Source organism: Elgaria multicarinata, chromosome 12, assembly GCF_023053635.1.
Source record: "Elgaria multicarinata webbii isolate HBS135686 ecotype San Diego chromosome 12, rElgMul1.1.pri, whole genome shotgun sequence".
Lineage (NCBI taxonomy): Eukaryota > Metazoa > Chordata > Lepidosauria > Squamata > Anguidae > Elgaria > Elgaria multicarinata.
This window is the reverse complement of record NC_086182.1, coordinates 5,005,355-5,022,349: the sequence shown is the minus strand read 5'-3', so window position 1 is coordinate 5,022,349 and position 16,995 is coordinate 5,005,355. Positions and strand designations below refer to the sequence as shown.

General features: G+C 42.5%; 1 protein-coding gene across 1 annotated transcript in view; it reads left to right on the top strand.

The window, feature by feature from the left end:
• The first annotated feature begins 6,441 nt into the window (after nt 1-6,441).
• GPAT2 (glycerol-3-phosphate acyltransferase 2, mitochondrial) overlaps nt 6,442-16,995 on the top strand; it is a 69,234-nt gene continuing 58,680 nt past the window's right edge. Inside the window, exons 1-5 of the mRNA XM_063139457.1 lie at nt 6,442-6,544; nt 7,919-7,986; nt 8,990-9,103; nt 11,919-11,992; nt 16,536-16,646. Of these exons, the coding sequence (XP_062995527.1) occupies nt 6,442-6,544; nt 7,919-7,986; nt 8,990-9,103; nt 11,919-11,992; nt 16,536-16,646 (470 nt within the window). The remainder of the gene's footprint in view (nt 6,545-7,918; nt 7,987-8,989; nt 9,104-11,918; nt 11,993-16,535; nt 16,647-16,995) is intronic.

The following is a 16,995-nucleotide window of genomic DNA, read 5'->3' as shown; positions in this document are numbered from 1 at the left end:
AAATTGGGCACTTGATAGCACAGGATGTATGTGTGCAGGGTCCCCTTTTAGACCTTACACTGAATGCATGGATGTTGAGGGCAGAGGTAGTAAATGTGGTTCCCCTTCCAACTCCACATGTTGGCTGTATGCATACAACTGAACAGCTTATGAGTAGTAATGTTCACAGCTCAGAGAAATTTCAGTTCCACTTCTTAGGTAGAAAGAGGTGATAACATGGGACTAGTTAACCAAGATAGCAATTTTACATTGGAAAGCACCGGTGATCACAATTCATGTTGCTGGTTTTATTTATTACATTTTTATACTACCCAGAGGCTGTCTGGGCAGTGCACAATTAAAACCATAAAATATAACAAGTATTCGAATAAATTTAAACTTTAAAAGTTAAAAATGCTGTGTAAAATCAAATAAGTTACAGTAGGGTGACCATATGAAAAGGAGGACAGGGCTCCTGTATCTTTAACAGTTGCATAGAATTTATTTATTACATTTATATACCACCCCACAGCCGAAGCTCTCTGGGCGGTTTACAAAAATAAACCACCCAGAGGGAATTTCAGCAGGTGTCATTTGTATATATGGAGAACCTGGTGAAATTCCATCTTCATAACAGTTAAAGGTGCAGGAGCTATACTAGAGTGACCAGATTTAAAAGATGGCAGGGCACCTGCAGCTTTAACTGTTATGATGAAGAGGAAATTTTACCAGGTTCCCCATATATACAAATGACACCTGCTGAAATTTCCTTTTCAATACAACTGTTAAAGGTACAGGAGTTCTGTCCTCCTTTTCATATGGTCACCCTAAGTTACAGCCCAGGGAAAGGCTGTGTGAAAAGATATGTTTTCAGGAGGCATTTAAAGGATACTACATTTTCCATCTCCCAAACCGCATGCAGGAGGGTTTTCCAGACGGTAAGGTGCCCCTACAGAGAAGGCCCGCCATCAAGTTTCTTCATTGCGACATTCCATTCATTTATGGAATGGACAACTAGACCTTGTCTGGAGATTGTAAATGTCATCTGGGTGTCTGCTAGGCAAGCTGGTCCCATGGGTAGCCCCATATAAAGGGTGTTACAGTAGTCTAATCATCAGGCTACCAGTGCATGAATTACCATGGCTGGGCTATCCCTATCCAGGAACAGGCATAGTTGGCATACCAACCAAAATTGATAATGGGCAATCCGGGCTACTGAGGTCACCTGGGTCTCCAGTGACAAAGATGGATCCAGGAGCACCCCCAAACTATGAACCTGCTCCTTCAGAGGGAGTGCAACCCCATCCAGAACAGGAAAACACCCCCATTTCATAGAATCATAGAATAGTAGAGTTGGAAGGGGCCTATAAGGCCATCGAGTCCAACGCCCTGCTCATTGCAGGAATCTACCTTAAAGCATACCAGACCTGGGAACACAAACCCACAGGGTCCTTGTCTTATCAGGATTCAACTTCAGTTTATTGCCCTTCATCCAAGCCATAACTATATCCAGGCACTGGTTTAGAATGTGCACAGCCTCTCCTGATTCAAATGTTACAGAGAAATAGAGCAGGGTGTCATCAACATACTGGTGACACCTTGCCTCAAATCTGATGACCGCTCCCAATGACTTCATATAGAAATTAAATAACATTGGTGCAAAGATGGTACTCCACAGTTCAACTGCCATGAAGCTGAAGTGCAGTCTCATCCAATGTGCTGTTCTTTGGAACTGACTCCACAGTAGGAGTCAAACCACTGTAAAACAGTGCCTTTTCTTGCAGTGACAACCTTTGGAATGGGTTGTCGTCGAGGCTCCATCACGCCTCAACAATGCAGGCTTTTAGGAAGGTTCTGAAAACTTACTCTGGCTTTCCCCTGATTATGTGTATGTATTTTTATTGTTACTTTTATTAAATTGTGTTAGTTTTTGTTCTTCTTGTAAAGCCACTTTGGGAGGGCTCCTGCCCTGAAAGGCAGCCTAGAAATATTTTAAATAAATAAATTTTGACAGAAAAAAGTCTAAATATGTAATGCTCAAATGTTTTAGTATTATGTTTAAATCAATATGCAAATATGCTGCTAGTTCTTAATATTGTGACATTATGCTTCTCTTAAATTAATACTTGCTTGTTTACCTCAAAAATGTGCTTTTATTTTTTTCCTGCTTCTCAGTTGGCAAAACTAAAATACTTGTGCTTAGGCATAAGGTTTGCATCTTTTTGTTTCTCTTTCTCTCAAATATTGGGTATATTCACATTTTTTCTGGTACAAGGTGGTATTTATACTTTTGAATTTGCAATCCTATGTGCTCCTACATGGGAGTAAGCACTAAGCAGAGTGGGTTTTCTAAGTAGGCATGCTTTGCTCTGTAAATTTCACAAATATGCCAACGAATAATCTCTTATATGTTAAACTATAAATTATCTTTTTATTTGTAAAATCTATCCATCTATAAAATGCTTAGGTATGTTTCTGTAAAGGCTTCAGCTGATACAGGTTGCTAAGCAACAGTAACAACATGTAACGTCAGCTGATACAGGTTGCTAAGCCCCTCGCCCGACTCCTCCGTGCTTTCCAAGGTAATCCTACCCCCCTTTCTGCCTCTTCGCTCTCCCCACCCCCACGAAGGGGGTAGCGCCACGAACCGGAGCATGAGCAAGGCACAGCCGGGGCCCTTGGTGGCCGGGTGGGAGGCTGCTCGCCCTGCTGCGAGCCGAGGCCCCGGCCTAATCTCATGCGAGCTGGGCGGGCGGCCCAAGGCTGACAGGAACCCCGGGGAGAGGGGGACACCTGCTCCCCCTCCCCCTGACCTCCCTGCCCCCCAGGTCTGCCAGACGGTGCTGTATCGGCGGCCTCCAAGCAGCCCGTGCCCCTGTGATGATATTTAATTAATAAACTTTAAGATATGCTACAACGGCGTATGTTACGCCGGGTACAGCTAGTAACTTTAGATTTAATAAGAAAATAAATATTGCATATATTTCCACCCAAATTTCTTTTTTTTCCACAATAATGATTTCCCCCATTACTTCAAAATTTCCAGAAATTTTATATCTCTAAGCTTGTTTTCTCTTCCATTTCAGAAGTTTAATTTCTTGAAGCAGTAATCCAACGTTTCTCAAGTTTTATTACTTCGTTACAACCTTAAGCACAGGAGCACTTGCTGTAATGGGGATCTGCTGGGAATGTATTGTGACGGATGTATATGTAATCCCCCTTGGGTTATGAAAAGATCTTGGGGAGGGGGAGGCGCAGGGCTGCTGTGGTTGTTGTTTTTTAAACCCTGGTTTGTTGTAAATGAAGGGGGAGTGAGCGAAAATGCTGGTTCCCACTGCCTGATCACCCCTCCTGCAAGTGGGAGGAGCAAAACAACCCAAGTGTGCCAAATCCCTGGGTTGTTAAGTGTGATGTGTGAACTGGGATTTCTGGATTACAACCCCGAGTTGTAACCCATGAGAGTGTCCCTAGGTTATTTATCACCAGCGTATCCTCACTTTCTTTAAAATAAACTGGTTTAAAAATGCATTTAATTCATATGACTCCCCATCTCATGGAGAAACCGTATCCCCCCCACCCTTAACTACATAGACCCCTGCCCATGGAAAATTGTGGTCGCTTTGTTTTCAGGTAAAGGCTCTTGCTTAATATCTTTGCTTGTGTGCAGAAGGGAAGCCAAATGGAAATCTGTGTCTTGCCTATCAGTAGATATAAATGTGTATGTGGCCTGCATGACCAGAGGCTTTGGATTGTGCTCCTGGGTTATATAAAAAGGCTCCATTTTATTGCAAACCAATGTGTTTTGTTATAGCAACTGGCTTGCTCAGGAAATTCTTCCCCTTCAAAATGGCAAACTTGGTTTACATTGATCTTTTTTTTGTGGGTTATATGAAGAACAGAATTGTGTGTGTCTACTCAGACGCATGTCCCATTAAATTAGATGAAACTTACTTCCAGGGAAGTGCGTATAGGATTACACCCTGACATCATCTTCAGTTAAATCAAGCTTCTCTTCACCACAGCCACGCATGTAACTCTACCTTTGCATTTTCATGTTATATTTTCCCACAGTTGTCTAATCCCAGTGTACACTTATGTTGATAAAATTAGCGGTTTTTGTGAACTAGCCTGAAATTATGGGCAGAGGGATGGGAGGTCCTGAAAGTGCAGGGTAGAGGCCTCCATCTGAAAGGAACTAAGGCCTCAGAGGCCTGTGTAGGCCTTAAAGGGAGACGAGTGGCATCGCTATAGCAACAGCAGAGAAAGATTTTATTATTTAAACTACTTATAGACTGCTTAATATTATAACATATCTTATGTGGTTTACATGGCATATGTAAAATGCAATGTAAAAACCAATATAAATTAATTAAATAATTAAAAATTGCAGAAACAAGTAAGAGCGGTGCAATTACACTTTGGAGGAAAGCCTGAGTAAACAGGTGTGTCTTCAAGCATCTGAAGATGTGAGGCTGATAGTTGCCAGCTGCCAGAATCCTTGTATATTTGGGAGACTTTAGGAGGGCTCACTCGACCCTCTCACACATTGAAAGAACATGCGAAGGGATTGTGGGGGCCACGTTGGTCAGCCCTATTTCGCTGTCTTTGCGTACACTTCTGCTGCAGAGCAAAGGGACCCTATGCATATACACATACATGTTCATAGGGCTCCACCACATGAGCAGGATGGGGGCAGGGCTGTTGCACCTTCACAAGTAAATATATGAGAGTTCAGGCTTGCCTGAATTTTGCACTAATTTTAGTACTGAGTGTCCTTGGGAGAGCGGTGCAACAGCAGTGCCTAGTTTGGCCAGTGTGTCTCAGGCATAAGTGGAAGTATGTGCTGGATATCTGGAGACATAGTGGATTTTTTCCTTCTTTAGTGCACTTCGTGCCTAAGCTGGTGAGGGGTGTATGTGCTGCTGCTTGTCCATTCCCCTGCAGAAGCACCAGCTGAGTATGGTCCACGTAAATTGTGGACTGCTTCACTCTTATAGGACCACTGAGGAGGTGGAGTGGCAAAGGCCAAGGGGTTTTGCAAGAGCGTAGAGAAGAGGAGAGCCCCCCTGCTGCACCCCTTGAGGTTAGTTTAGGTGTGAGGTGCAGCAGATATGCCTGGTGAGAAGCTGCCTGTGGGAGACTGAAGAACCTGGCAGGCCTGCTCCTCCCAAGCACTTTCTGAGTAAAGGGACAACGCTGCAGGGTGAGGTTAGGGCTTTTCTTTTTTTCCTCGCCCATATAAAGGTTCCATTTTTTAAAAAAAACAGGGAACAGTTTCAGAATCTGGCAATGGTCTGAGATACTCTAGATCAACTAAGGATGAGAGAGATGATAATCTGTAAAGCATGCAAGGAGGGAAGTCAAAGTGGAGAGACGGGTGGTCTTAAACCTATGTCTTTTGTTCGTGTGGGAATGTTCATTTTTGGAGGGAGCCTCCATTATACAATCCCCTACCTGCATATCATAGAATCATAGAATCATAGAATAGCAGAGTTGGAAGGGGTCTATAAGGCATCAAGTCCAACCCCCTGCTCAATGCAGGAATCCACCTTAAAGCATCCCCGACAGATGGTTGTCCAGCTGCCTCTTGAAGGCCTCTAGTGTGGGAGAGCCCACAACCTCCCTAGATAAGTGATTCCATTGTCGTACTGCTCTAACAGTCAGGAAGTTTTTCCTGATGTCCAGCCGGAATCTGGCTTCCTGTAACTTGAGCCCGTTATTCCGTGTCCTGCACTCTGGGAGGATCGAGAAGAGATCCTGGCCCTCTTCTGTGTGGCAACCTTTTAAGTATTTGAAGAGTGCTATCATGTCTCCCCTCAATCTTCTCTTCTGCAGGCTAAACATGCCCAGTTCTTTCAGTCTCTCTTCATAGGGCTTTGTTTCCAGACCCCTGTATCTGAAGTGATACAGGCTGACCTAATTCTCAGTGGGAACTGGGCCTCAGTCCCAGCCAGTGACAGCTAGAGAGCTACAGCCTGGCATGCTGTTAATGCATGACAGATATTACAGAGGACTAGTATACATATGTGCACTCATCCCTTGAGGAGCACAGCATCCAGTGGTGACTTTCCTCTGAATTGATTGACCAATGAGAGCCAGTGTGGTGTAGTGGCTAAGGTGTTGGACTGGGAGTCGGGAGATCCGAGTTCTAGGCCCCACTCGGCCATGGAAACCCACTGGGTGACTTTGGGCCAGTCACAGATTCTCAGCCCAGCCTACCTCACAGGGTTGTTGTTGTGAGGATAACATGGAGAGGAGGAGGATTATGTACACTGCCTTGGGTTCCTTGGAGGAAAAAAGGCAGATTATAAATGTAATAAATAAATAAATGTAGGTAGAACTTCCATCAAACACCAGGCATTTCTGGAGCAATCTAATTATGCGCACGCAGGTGTGAATGAGCTTGCAGTACTTGGGTACGCAGCACATCCCGAGTTAAGGAGTGATTGTCTAAGGTAGCAGATGGAATGGATGTGCGAGTTCACCCTTGAGTATATTCTTGGGGTCCTCAGTTTGAGCTGCTATTTCCGGTTAACGGACTGGCTTGTCTCTGAGCTGGAGGAGGGTGTGGGAGGGAAAAGTCAATTGTAATGATATTGGAGCTGTATTACAAAGAGAATATATTTTTCTCCCCCTGAGGGCTTTGGCCGCATTGGCTGATGGGTTGTTTCTTTCACTTTCTTCTGCTCTTTTTCCTCTTCATGCTGGATACAGCCCCTGGAACAATTGATTTCTCTGGCAAGGAGTTAAGCCTTTCACTTTGAAATGCCTCAAGTTGTGAGAGGAGTTTTCCTCTTGCTGTGGTTGCCATATAAATGATCGGTGGGGTTGTGAAAGGCCTTGCCCGCTTCTTTTGACTAACTTGGTCTTCTCTTGCCTGTAGGGCTGAGGGTGTAGTAAATATAGGGGATTAAAACCAATATATTTCATTTCTTGCTTGCTTTGTGGGTGCGTATATGGGGAATACTAATGGCGTGTAGGCAGCACTGTACAAGGAGTTGCCCGCAGCTATTATGAATAAAAGGGCACCCCCATGTTTTCTAGTTCTATCATATGGTTACTTGGCCTCCTCAGTTCTCCTATAGATTTGCTCAGAAAATGTAAACCAGGGGTAGGCTGAAGGAAAGACGATAAAAAGATTTATGAGAGTGGTTGGGATGGTAACATTTTTCTTTCAATTTCCAAGACTAGGATAAAGTTGATTCATCAATGGACCACTGGTCAATTTCTGATGAACCTCTTATCGCCTTCTCCTTGCTGGGATTCTTGCAAAGAATGTTGGCATAGGTGGGCCTTGGCCAGAACCAGCAAAATACTTTTCTTATTCTGACGTAATAGTACATAATCAAGATCATTTAATGCAAATTGGATTCCTTAATTGCGTTGAGATCCTGAGTACATTCCTGCTGTCCAATTCTGAAACACAAGTTTTCCAGACAAGACTCAAGTCAGGCCATCCTTGGTGAATACATCTATTGCAAAACTAGCCTTGGAAATAAGTTCTACAGAATTGATAACAAAATTGTTAACACCTTTAAGCTAAATATAAATATGATCCCGGTGCGGCTATGATGCCCAGGGTTAAGAGCTCCCAATATGCGCAACTTGCTTTGAGACTCCTGCTTTGTGATTTCCCAGGTATGTCATAATCTTCCTCTAATTTTCTAGTCTGGTGAAGTGTGATCTGATTGGCTCTTCATATCTTGAATCAACTTCCTTTCACTGTTTCCTCCTTTCTTTATGGCTTTGTTGGGTGTTTTCTAGTCCTTTTCTTCTCCATAGGAATTCTAGGAGCTCTTGTCATTGTTAGTGTCTTTTATCTGCAAGTTCTTGGAGTTTTACTTGATTTAATCTCATGATTCTGTTTTCTGTCTTGTATAAACCCAGGAACCCAGAAGAGAACTTGCATCTGGCGACCAGCCCTCCACTTAAGCTGTAGCTCTGGTTTATGGAAACTTACCTGAATACACCATTCAGAGTGAGGGCATGTTTCAGCACCAGAGAAATGTACGTGGTTCTTTGGGCTGAACCAAAGATTTCTGGTCTCTTTCTGTGAGTTGTAGAGCTGGTTAACAGCCTTGCAGTTAACTGTCTGTCTAGGATGAGTTGTAATTTTTTTCTAGGCAAAGTGCTTGTGAGAGCCTGTCCTGCAAACCTTCATGTGATATGGATATTTGTGAGGATGGGTAGGGTGGCAACGTATTTCAGTTTACTTCTGTGGCGGGATAAAGAGCACATATAAAGGTTATTGCCTGAGCTGTATATACTTCTGTGCTTACACAAAAATAAAATCCAACATCAAGAGAATTCAAATCCTGCACCAAAAAGAATGGGAATTTCTAGCAAATACATTTTAGAAATTAAGCAAATATGTACAATTTTGTTTATTTTGAACAATGCTAGCTCTGCTAGCTTGGAGAAGGTCAAGAAATGAAACAGGCCAATGAAGTCCTGACAAATGTAAATTCCTGATGGTCTTAGGCTACAAAAGAACTCTTCTCCTCCACCGCCTCTCCCTAAGGGTTTGCTATGCGTATGGGCATAAAATGGATATGAAAACCTTGACTGCTGGGATTTTGTATGCCATCAGATGAGTGTTTTGTTGCATGCCGTTACTGCCGTTACAGATGTTCATGGGTCCTTTGGACAACAACGTCCACCTCCTTTGTATCTCCCGCTCCTTCTTGCCTTCTTTCCCTCACAAAATAGACCCCTGCTCTGTGCAGGAAAAGCGGCGCGATAACAATGGCCACTGAATGGGCCACATGCTCATTGTTGACTTCCTCTTTCTTCCCCTGTGTGAAGAAAGAGGAAGTATCATGGGACGGAAGCTGGGGGGGGGGGGAGAAGCGATGGTAAGGAAACATGATTCCCGCCCCCCCCCCAGTCTGATGATGCTCTTAAGAGTGTTTTTAAGGGAAATACACTCTGCCTAATATTTGAAAATCTAAGCACTATAAGCCTTATTTTTCCCCAGATGAGTAATTAAAGATATTTGTTTCTTCCTCAGATGAAAACCTGTCCCATGGACATGGGGTTGAAGCTGGAAATTGTGATGCCCTTTTTGGGCAAATACCGGCCATTTGTTGGACGCTGCTGCCAAAAGTGTACTCCAAAGAGCTGGGTAAGGAGTTGGTGGGAACATGCTGGGGAAAAAGAGGTTGATTGTGAGTCATAGAGAAGTCCAGGAATTTGGGGACTCTGAGCAAGAGGAACTGTAATAAGTCCCCTTAGTCACCAAGAGATGATGATGATGATGATGATTTATTTATTTATTTATTTATTTCTATAGCACCATCAATGTACATGGTGCTGTACAGAGTAAAACAGTAAATAGCAAGACCCTGCTGCATAGGCTTACATTCTAATAAAACCATAATAAAACAATAAGGAGGGGAAGAGAATGCAAACAGGCACAGGGTAGGGTAAACAGGCACTGGGTAGGGTAAAACTAACAGTATAAAGTCAGAACAAAATCAAGTTTTAAAAGCTTGATTTTAAAGCTTGATGGGTGGCATACACAAATGGGTAAACCCCAAGCGTGCGTTTATTTATTTATTTAATTAATTATGTATATGTATATATTCTGCCCTTATTTCAAGGTGTTAAAGTTGATTTACATGATATCCCCCCCATCCTGTCCCCTGCCCAAGAGTTGATGACTGCCCCAAACTTACACAGTGACCTTCATGCCAAGTGAGGATTTTAACTCAGACCTCTCCAGTCCTGCCCTGACATTCTACTGTTATACCATGCTGCCGTCCAAGCCAAAATCCTTGTTTTTAAAAAATCCTCTTTGGACTGTTGGTGGTGCCCTGCAGATACTTGGTTTTCAGCTCCCATCACCCTCAAGCAGCATGGCCAATGGTCAGGAATGCTGGGCACTGTAGTCCAAAACATCCAGAGGGTATCATGTTGGGGAGAGCTGCTTAGGAATATAAAGCTATTATATGTTTAACTTGGTATGCTCATAAAATTATAATTTTATTTTAAAAACTTTTAAAAGTAAACTCAGTAAATGTGTAATTTTTGTCTGAATAGTTTAGAACTACATTAAATGTCTGCTACAGCATCAGAAGCACAGGACTCTATAGAACAAAAGCCAAACTGTCAAGAATGCATATTTACTGTCAGAAATGCACAATGTTGGGAAACTGAGCATAAATGTCTATCAGTAAAATATACTTTAGATTGATAATTTTAATAAGGAATGAAAGAAATAACTATGCTGAGAATCTTACAGAGAAGATTAAAAATGCATTTCCCCCATGGCTTCATTATTTCCAGACATTTTACATCTCTAGTCTTTCCATAAAAGTGTTCTTATTACATAGTTTTTAGAAATCATTTTGGGGGAGTAAAGGCTGAGTAACAATATATAAATACTTTGTCTTGAACTCTAAAATAAAATGTTTTGTAGTCCAAAACTGTTCAATTTTTTTCAATTTTTCAGGAAAAAACTCAAAAATGTTCCATCGGAAAATAATAATAATGGGGGAAAAGTTTCTTTCCTGAAATTTTCCATTTTCTCCCTGGGCTTTCAGATCTCTATTCTTATTTGCCTTGCTTGAGGTTGAACAAGTGGTGGTGCAAGGAAGCTCAGAGTTAAACTGGAGCCCAGTAGAGGGGAGGCAGGTTTTCACGCTCTCGGTTACAATGATTCTGAGGCCTCAGTTTGCTTTTTTCCAATAATGTAACGAGCAGTTTGGGGGAAAGAATGACTTGAGGTCTCTCCAAATCATACACACAGATAAGCTGTAAACAAGGAATTGCAATAAAAAGTCCTTGAATTTGGCTCCTGCTGCTTCTGTCCAAATTCCAGCTTCTCTGTAGCTAAATAAAGGGCTCCAGTCTGTCCATCTGTTATGTTATCGCTTTGTAAATCTTCCATATTCACCCAAAGAAACAACTAACCTATGCTTTTAATTTCAGTCTGTAAGTGCTCACGCTGCCCAGCTGTGACCTAACATGTTGCTGAGTAAAAGAGACTGAAAATAAAACAGCAATAGGTGCAATGCCGTTCTATAAGATTATGGCATAGCCACATTAGAAAACGGTGTGTGATTCTGGTTTCCCCACTTTAGAAAGGTAGAGAAAAGTGCAGCTTAATCGATCAAGAGGTTGGAGCACTTCACTGTAAGGAAAATCTAAATTGGCTGGAACTTTTTGTTTAGGCAGGGCAGGGAGAGAGAGAGAGAACACTAAGGCAGCAGAGATGATTTATAAACATATGAGCAATGTGGAGGACAGTGAAGAAAGAGGTGCTTTTGCTCTCTCATGTAATACCAGAATTCAGGGTCATCTAATGAAGTTGGCAGGCAGTTTAGGGAAAATGAAAGGACATACTCCTTGACACAGTGCGTAATTAACACATAGAATTCATTATCACAAGATGCTGTGACAGATGCTAACTTAGAAGGCTTTTTAAAAGGATTAATCAAGGTCATGAAGAACGGCTGTTGGGCGCTATCAGTAAAGAGAACGTCCATATTCAGAGGCAGTGTAGATTGTAAACTTCCTAGAGTAATCTGGCTGTCCACTGTTGAAGACAGACCCTGGTGTAATCAGGCTAGATGGATCTTGTAATGAGAGAGACAAAGGGGCCAGTTCGTATGATCAATACAAGCCACCGTGGCTTATTTAAGCCACCATGGCTTATTTAAATTGTAGCGTGTGCCAGGCACAATTTGAGTAATCACTGCTCGGGCGTGTCATATCTTGTTGTCTGAATCCATGGCCTCTTGGAGGGGGAAATAATTCTTCTATAACTGCACCATATAATAACCCTGGCTTATTTTCATCATGCAAAACCGGTCCTTGAGTCTCTTTGAAGTTTTGTGCTGCTATCTGCTAGCTGGGAGAGAACGTTGATGAATCATTGTGAGAGAGTAAGATGGAAAAAATGCTGAATTTGAATCTTATACTCTTTCTACTTTCAGGAATCCTTCTTCCACAAGCACCTTACGTCACTAGGATTTTGCAATGTAATCAAGATAACAGAAGAAAATACAAGGTAAGCTGAGAGCTGTATGGAAATGTGACATGAGAAAGGGCGCTTAAGCACTACCCTTTCTTTTACACATATTTTTACAGCTTGCAAGGACACCTGGGCTCTGCTTCCACTGTCCTAAGTTCCTGATATGCTACTCTCCTGATATGGCTTTGAAAAGGCCATATTCTGCTGCTTCAGTCTCCATATGACTGTTGTGATGAGGCAATGCTGGTATATTGAACTGCATATCCGGAGTACCCAAGAATCCCTAAGAATACCTCAACTGTAGAAATTCCACGTAGCTAGGTGATTTTAAAGATCTTATGCCTCTTCCTGATTCAGTCAACCATATATATTACTTCAGATGTGAAGCATACAACAAACATATCTTAGAGCAACCTCCCACCCCACAAAACCCCATTTGTCAACCATCTAAAAATAGAGAGATACGCTCTTAGCATATGTAGTTTTTATTTATTTATTTAAAATATTCCTAGGCAGGAGCCCTCCCAGGGCAGCATACAACAATAAAACACATCATAAAAACCAATACGATATTACAAACGGCAAGAGCAATTCTAAAAACTGCAAACACCAGCATAAAAATTAGTTCCACATTTTAACAAGGAGTTTGCTTCTACTGTCCTGATGCTAAACACATTTAATTGGGAATAAGCACTATTTTGTTGTAGAAAAGGAGAATATATTTTATACACAGGAGACAGCCAGCTGCCCTTTACCTATAAAATGCTTTTAAAAATCAGAAAAAAATGATGCTGCAGCATCAGCCCAGGTGAGTCCCATCATGCCTATGCGCCAGCCCAGGTGATGCTGATCGCAGGCCAGTTTGCTGCTTCCCCATCACCTGCTGCTCTCTGGATGATCACTTGCCTCCAAGCTGTGGCCTCAAGTTCCAGCCCTGCTTGTACCACTGTCCACATTGTGTGATCTTAGCCTCCCTGCCTGGTGCTCCCAAGCTTAATGTCTCCCTCCTGACACATTTCATGTTGGGATGGCATTGTGCCTTCTGAGTGTTCAGGAACAAACAGAAAATCTACACTGTGGGTGCTAAAAACAGACATTTCAGTGGTTAAAATGCCAATTCACAGATCAATAGCTACACATTATTCGATCTATACAAAACAGGCGAACAAAGTGGAAAGGAAAGGAAAGGAAAGGAAAGGAACCTCTCGTGCAAGCACTTGAGTCATTACTGACTCCTAGAGAGATGCCTGCTTTCGCTGACGTTTTCTTGGCAGACTTTGTAGTGGGGTGGTTTGCCATTGCCTTCCCCAGTCGCAGTTCCCTTTCCCCCAGCTAGCTGGGGACTCATTTTACCCACCTCAGAAGGCTGGAAGGCTGAGTCGACCAGAGCCAGCTGCTGAGAACCAGCTTCCGCTGGGATCGAACTCAGGCCGTGGGGAGAGTTTCGGCTGCAGTAAATGCCGCTTTACCACTCTGCCCCACACAAGGCTCTAAACAAAGTGGAACAAACCTTTATTTGGTGCAACCATTTCTTCAGGGTTGTTGTGCAATGCAACTGCAGCAACTTGAGCAATATATCTTATCACACAAGTAGTGGGTATTAAGGAAGAATGAAAATTGTGGGGTGAACATCTTGGGCGCAGGGCTCTGTGCAATCAAGGAGGGCCCTACCACGGCACAGCACATGCTGGGTATTGCTAAGAGCACTGAATCAGGGTGATAGGTCTGTTGGGGAAGTTCTCCTGCACCTCGCCACTTAAATGAATTGTAGTGCTATTCAGCATTTTCTGCTTATTTCAATAGAGCCTGCACAGGAGAATTTCCTGGTAGATTGAGCCCCATGTTAATCAGGAGGGGGCTGCTAATTGATACCAAAATAGTTTGGGTCAGCCCTTTGAAGAATGCTGTGTTTGGGGGAGTCATGTACTATGTGAGTGTCTTGATTTCCCTTACCCTAACCTCCACACCCCCTTCCCGCCCTCGTCTCTTCCAAATTAAAATGTAGATAACAAAGCTTTCTACCTCATAGGAGTTGTGTGAGGATTAAAGACTTTATTCTCATTAGCCTGATTCCTAATTACTTTAATTGTAGTTCATGAAGTTCTTTGAAAACTGAAATCCCTGAAGTGCTAAGTGTTGTTATCAGCAGGGAGGAGAGAAAGTACTTGATTGATATCACAGCCAAAGCAAAGATTCATAGGTTTGGTTTGGTTTTAAAGAGAGGGAGCCAGCATAGGAATCAATTGCTCCACCATCTGGATCGGCCTTCCTCAACCTGGCGACCTCTAGATATGTTGGACTCCAACTCCCATAATCCCTAACTAACATGCCAGTTGGTCTTTTGGGTGGTCCAACACATCTGGAAGGCACTGGGTTAGGGAAGGGTGAGTGGGCAAGTTACTGTTCTATTGTATACGACTTTTTCACGGCCAGCAGAACTCTAAAGAAAGGAAACTTGAATTCTGTACTAAAGGAAAACATTGTTACTTAAACATATGCTTTTTAAAGCCAAATTATGCAGATGTGTTTACTTAATAATGGATATAATGTTTAGCTCTTGACAGTCAAAGTTTCAACAATTTGCAAAACATGTTTTATTGTTATTGAAGCAAAATGTGTTACTTGGATACCAAAGACCAAGAAAGTGGAGGTTATATAGGTATAGCTATGGTTACATTTATTTCTTTATAAAAACATTTCTATACTGCCTTTCAGTTCTAAAAAAAAATAAATGCCCCCAGTCAGTTTACAATAATGTCTCTATACAATTAAGAGAGTATTCAACAAGAGAAAAATAAATAAATTGAACCATAGCTACATGTTGGATCCAGAGTAGACCTGATGCTTAGAGTAGACCCATTAAAACCTATGGGGCAAATAAGTCATGACTGACTGAAGTCCCATTGATTTCAATGGTTCCACTGTACACATGACTAGATCCAGATCCATCCCATTGGTCTTGTTAGCAATATGCAATGTTAAACCATAATTTCATGTTATGAGGATGAGCTGCAGAAAGCCTTAGACTCATATGTGCCCCCTCCCCCCGCACTCCAGTGTGTTCATGAGCAAAAGAGGCAAGGAACAAAAGGAACATGGTATTCAGAGTCTACTACCGACCACCCAATCAAGGAGAAGACGAGGATGAAACTTTTGAAAAGCAAATTGCCGGTGTTTCAAGTAGATGCGATGTAGTAGTAATGGGGGACTTCAGTTACCCCAATATCTGTTGAGAGACAAATTCTGCCAAATGTAATCCTCCAAGAAATTCCTGGCATGTGTTGCTGATAACTTGCTCTTACCGAAAGTGGGGGAAGGAACTAGAGGATCGTCTATCCTTGACTTAATTCTGACCAGTAGAGAAGACTTAATGAATAAAGTGGCAGTTAAGGGAATTCTGGGGGAAAGTGACCATGTTATTATTATTATTATTTATTAAATTTATGTACCGCCCCATAGCCAAAGCTCTCTGGGTGGTTTACAAAAGTTAAAAACAGTGAACATTAAAAAGGTATACAGAATTTAAAACCATCAAAAATATAAAAACAGCAGTATAAAACAACAGTATCCAATATAAAACAACAAAACTTGAAATCTTGATTTTAAAGGAAGCAAAAGCTGAGTGTAGACACATACTCTGGATTTTGGGAAAGTAGATTTTGATAAACTTGGATCGAGAGAAGTTTTTCTCCCTCATTCCTCCTTGAACTCAGGACCATCCAACAAAGCTGAGTGGTGGGAGATTCAGGATGGACAAAAGGAAGCACTTCTTCACATAGTACATAGTTAGCCGATGGAATTTAATACCACAAGTGACAGACACTGAACAGTCTTGAGAAGAGAAGACTGAAAGGGACATGATAGCACTCTTCAAGGACTTGAAAGCCTGTTACACAGAGGAGGATCTCATCTCAATTATCTCAGAATGCAGGACACAGTGTAGTGGGCTCAAGTTACAGGAAGCCAGATTCCAACTGAACATCATGAAAAATGTCCTGCCTGTTAGAGTAGTACAACAATGGAACCAATGACCTAGGGAGGTTGTGCGCTCTCCCATACTAGAGGCAATCAGGAGGCAGCTGGACAACCATCTGTCGGGTATACTTTAATGTGGATTCCTACATTGAGCAGGGGGTTGGACTCGATGGCCTTATAGACCCCTTCCAGCTCAACTATCCTATGATTCTATGAGCAGGAGTTTAGATTAAGCACAGCTTGTTGTGCAATTGGAACCTTGACAAACTGATTAATCTGAATGATTGTTTGTTGACAAGCCAGGAATCGGGGAAAGTGGAATTAAATTTGGCAAGAGTCTTTCTGGCTGTGTGGGAGGAGCAGAGGTTAGCTCAAGGCTTTGCTTGGGTTTATTCAGGCTCATCCCTATAGTGATCAATCCTGGTTTAGCATGGTGTGGGTCTCACTGCTATATTCTGGGCAGCTGCTCCCGTCCCCTCCTTTTCAGCTTGTGCTAGAGATAAGTCTTCGGAATACCTTAAATGCAGAAGTTGCACTATTCAATAGCTTCAGCTATTGGGCGGTATGAAAATGTAATAAATATAAATAACTTTCTCTATCTCAGGTACAGAGGCTGGCTGGTAAGGAGACTCTGCCATTTCCTTACGGTGTGTGACTGGAAGCTTTGTGCTGAATCCACCAACGATCTTCAGCAAAGGATCTTTCACAACCAGAGGTATTGCTCTTAGCTGGATACCACACTACGGGGTTCTGGCTCCCCGGAAGGTGGCCAGCTTTCAGAGACTTTTTTTTGTGTGTGGTGGTTTTCAGAACAGTCCATTTGCTCAGGATCACTTGAGCTTTTGCCCTGGAAGGTTTGATTTGCTGGCAGTTTAGCAGACCCCACAGCGCTTGTCAGAGAGAACTAAACCCCGCTGTGCTTTGATTGACTGAGCCTTCACTGCATCTCATGATGGGCTTGACAGCAGGAGGTGTGTTGCACAGCAGGATTGCAGTAGATCACCTTCATTCATCCTTGGTGGGAAAGAAGCCCTGAGGTCTTGGCAGATCCCAGTTGTGAAGTC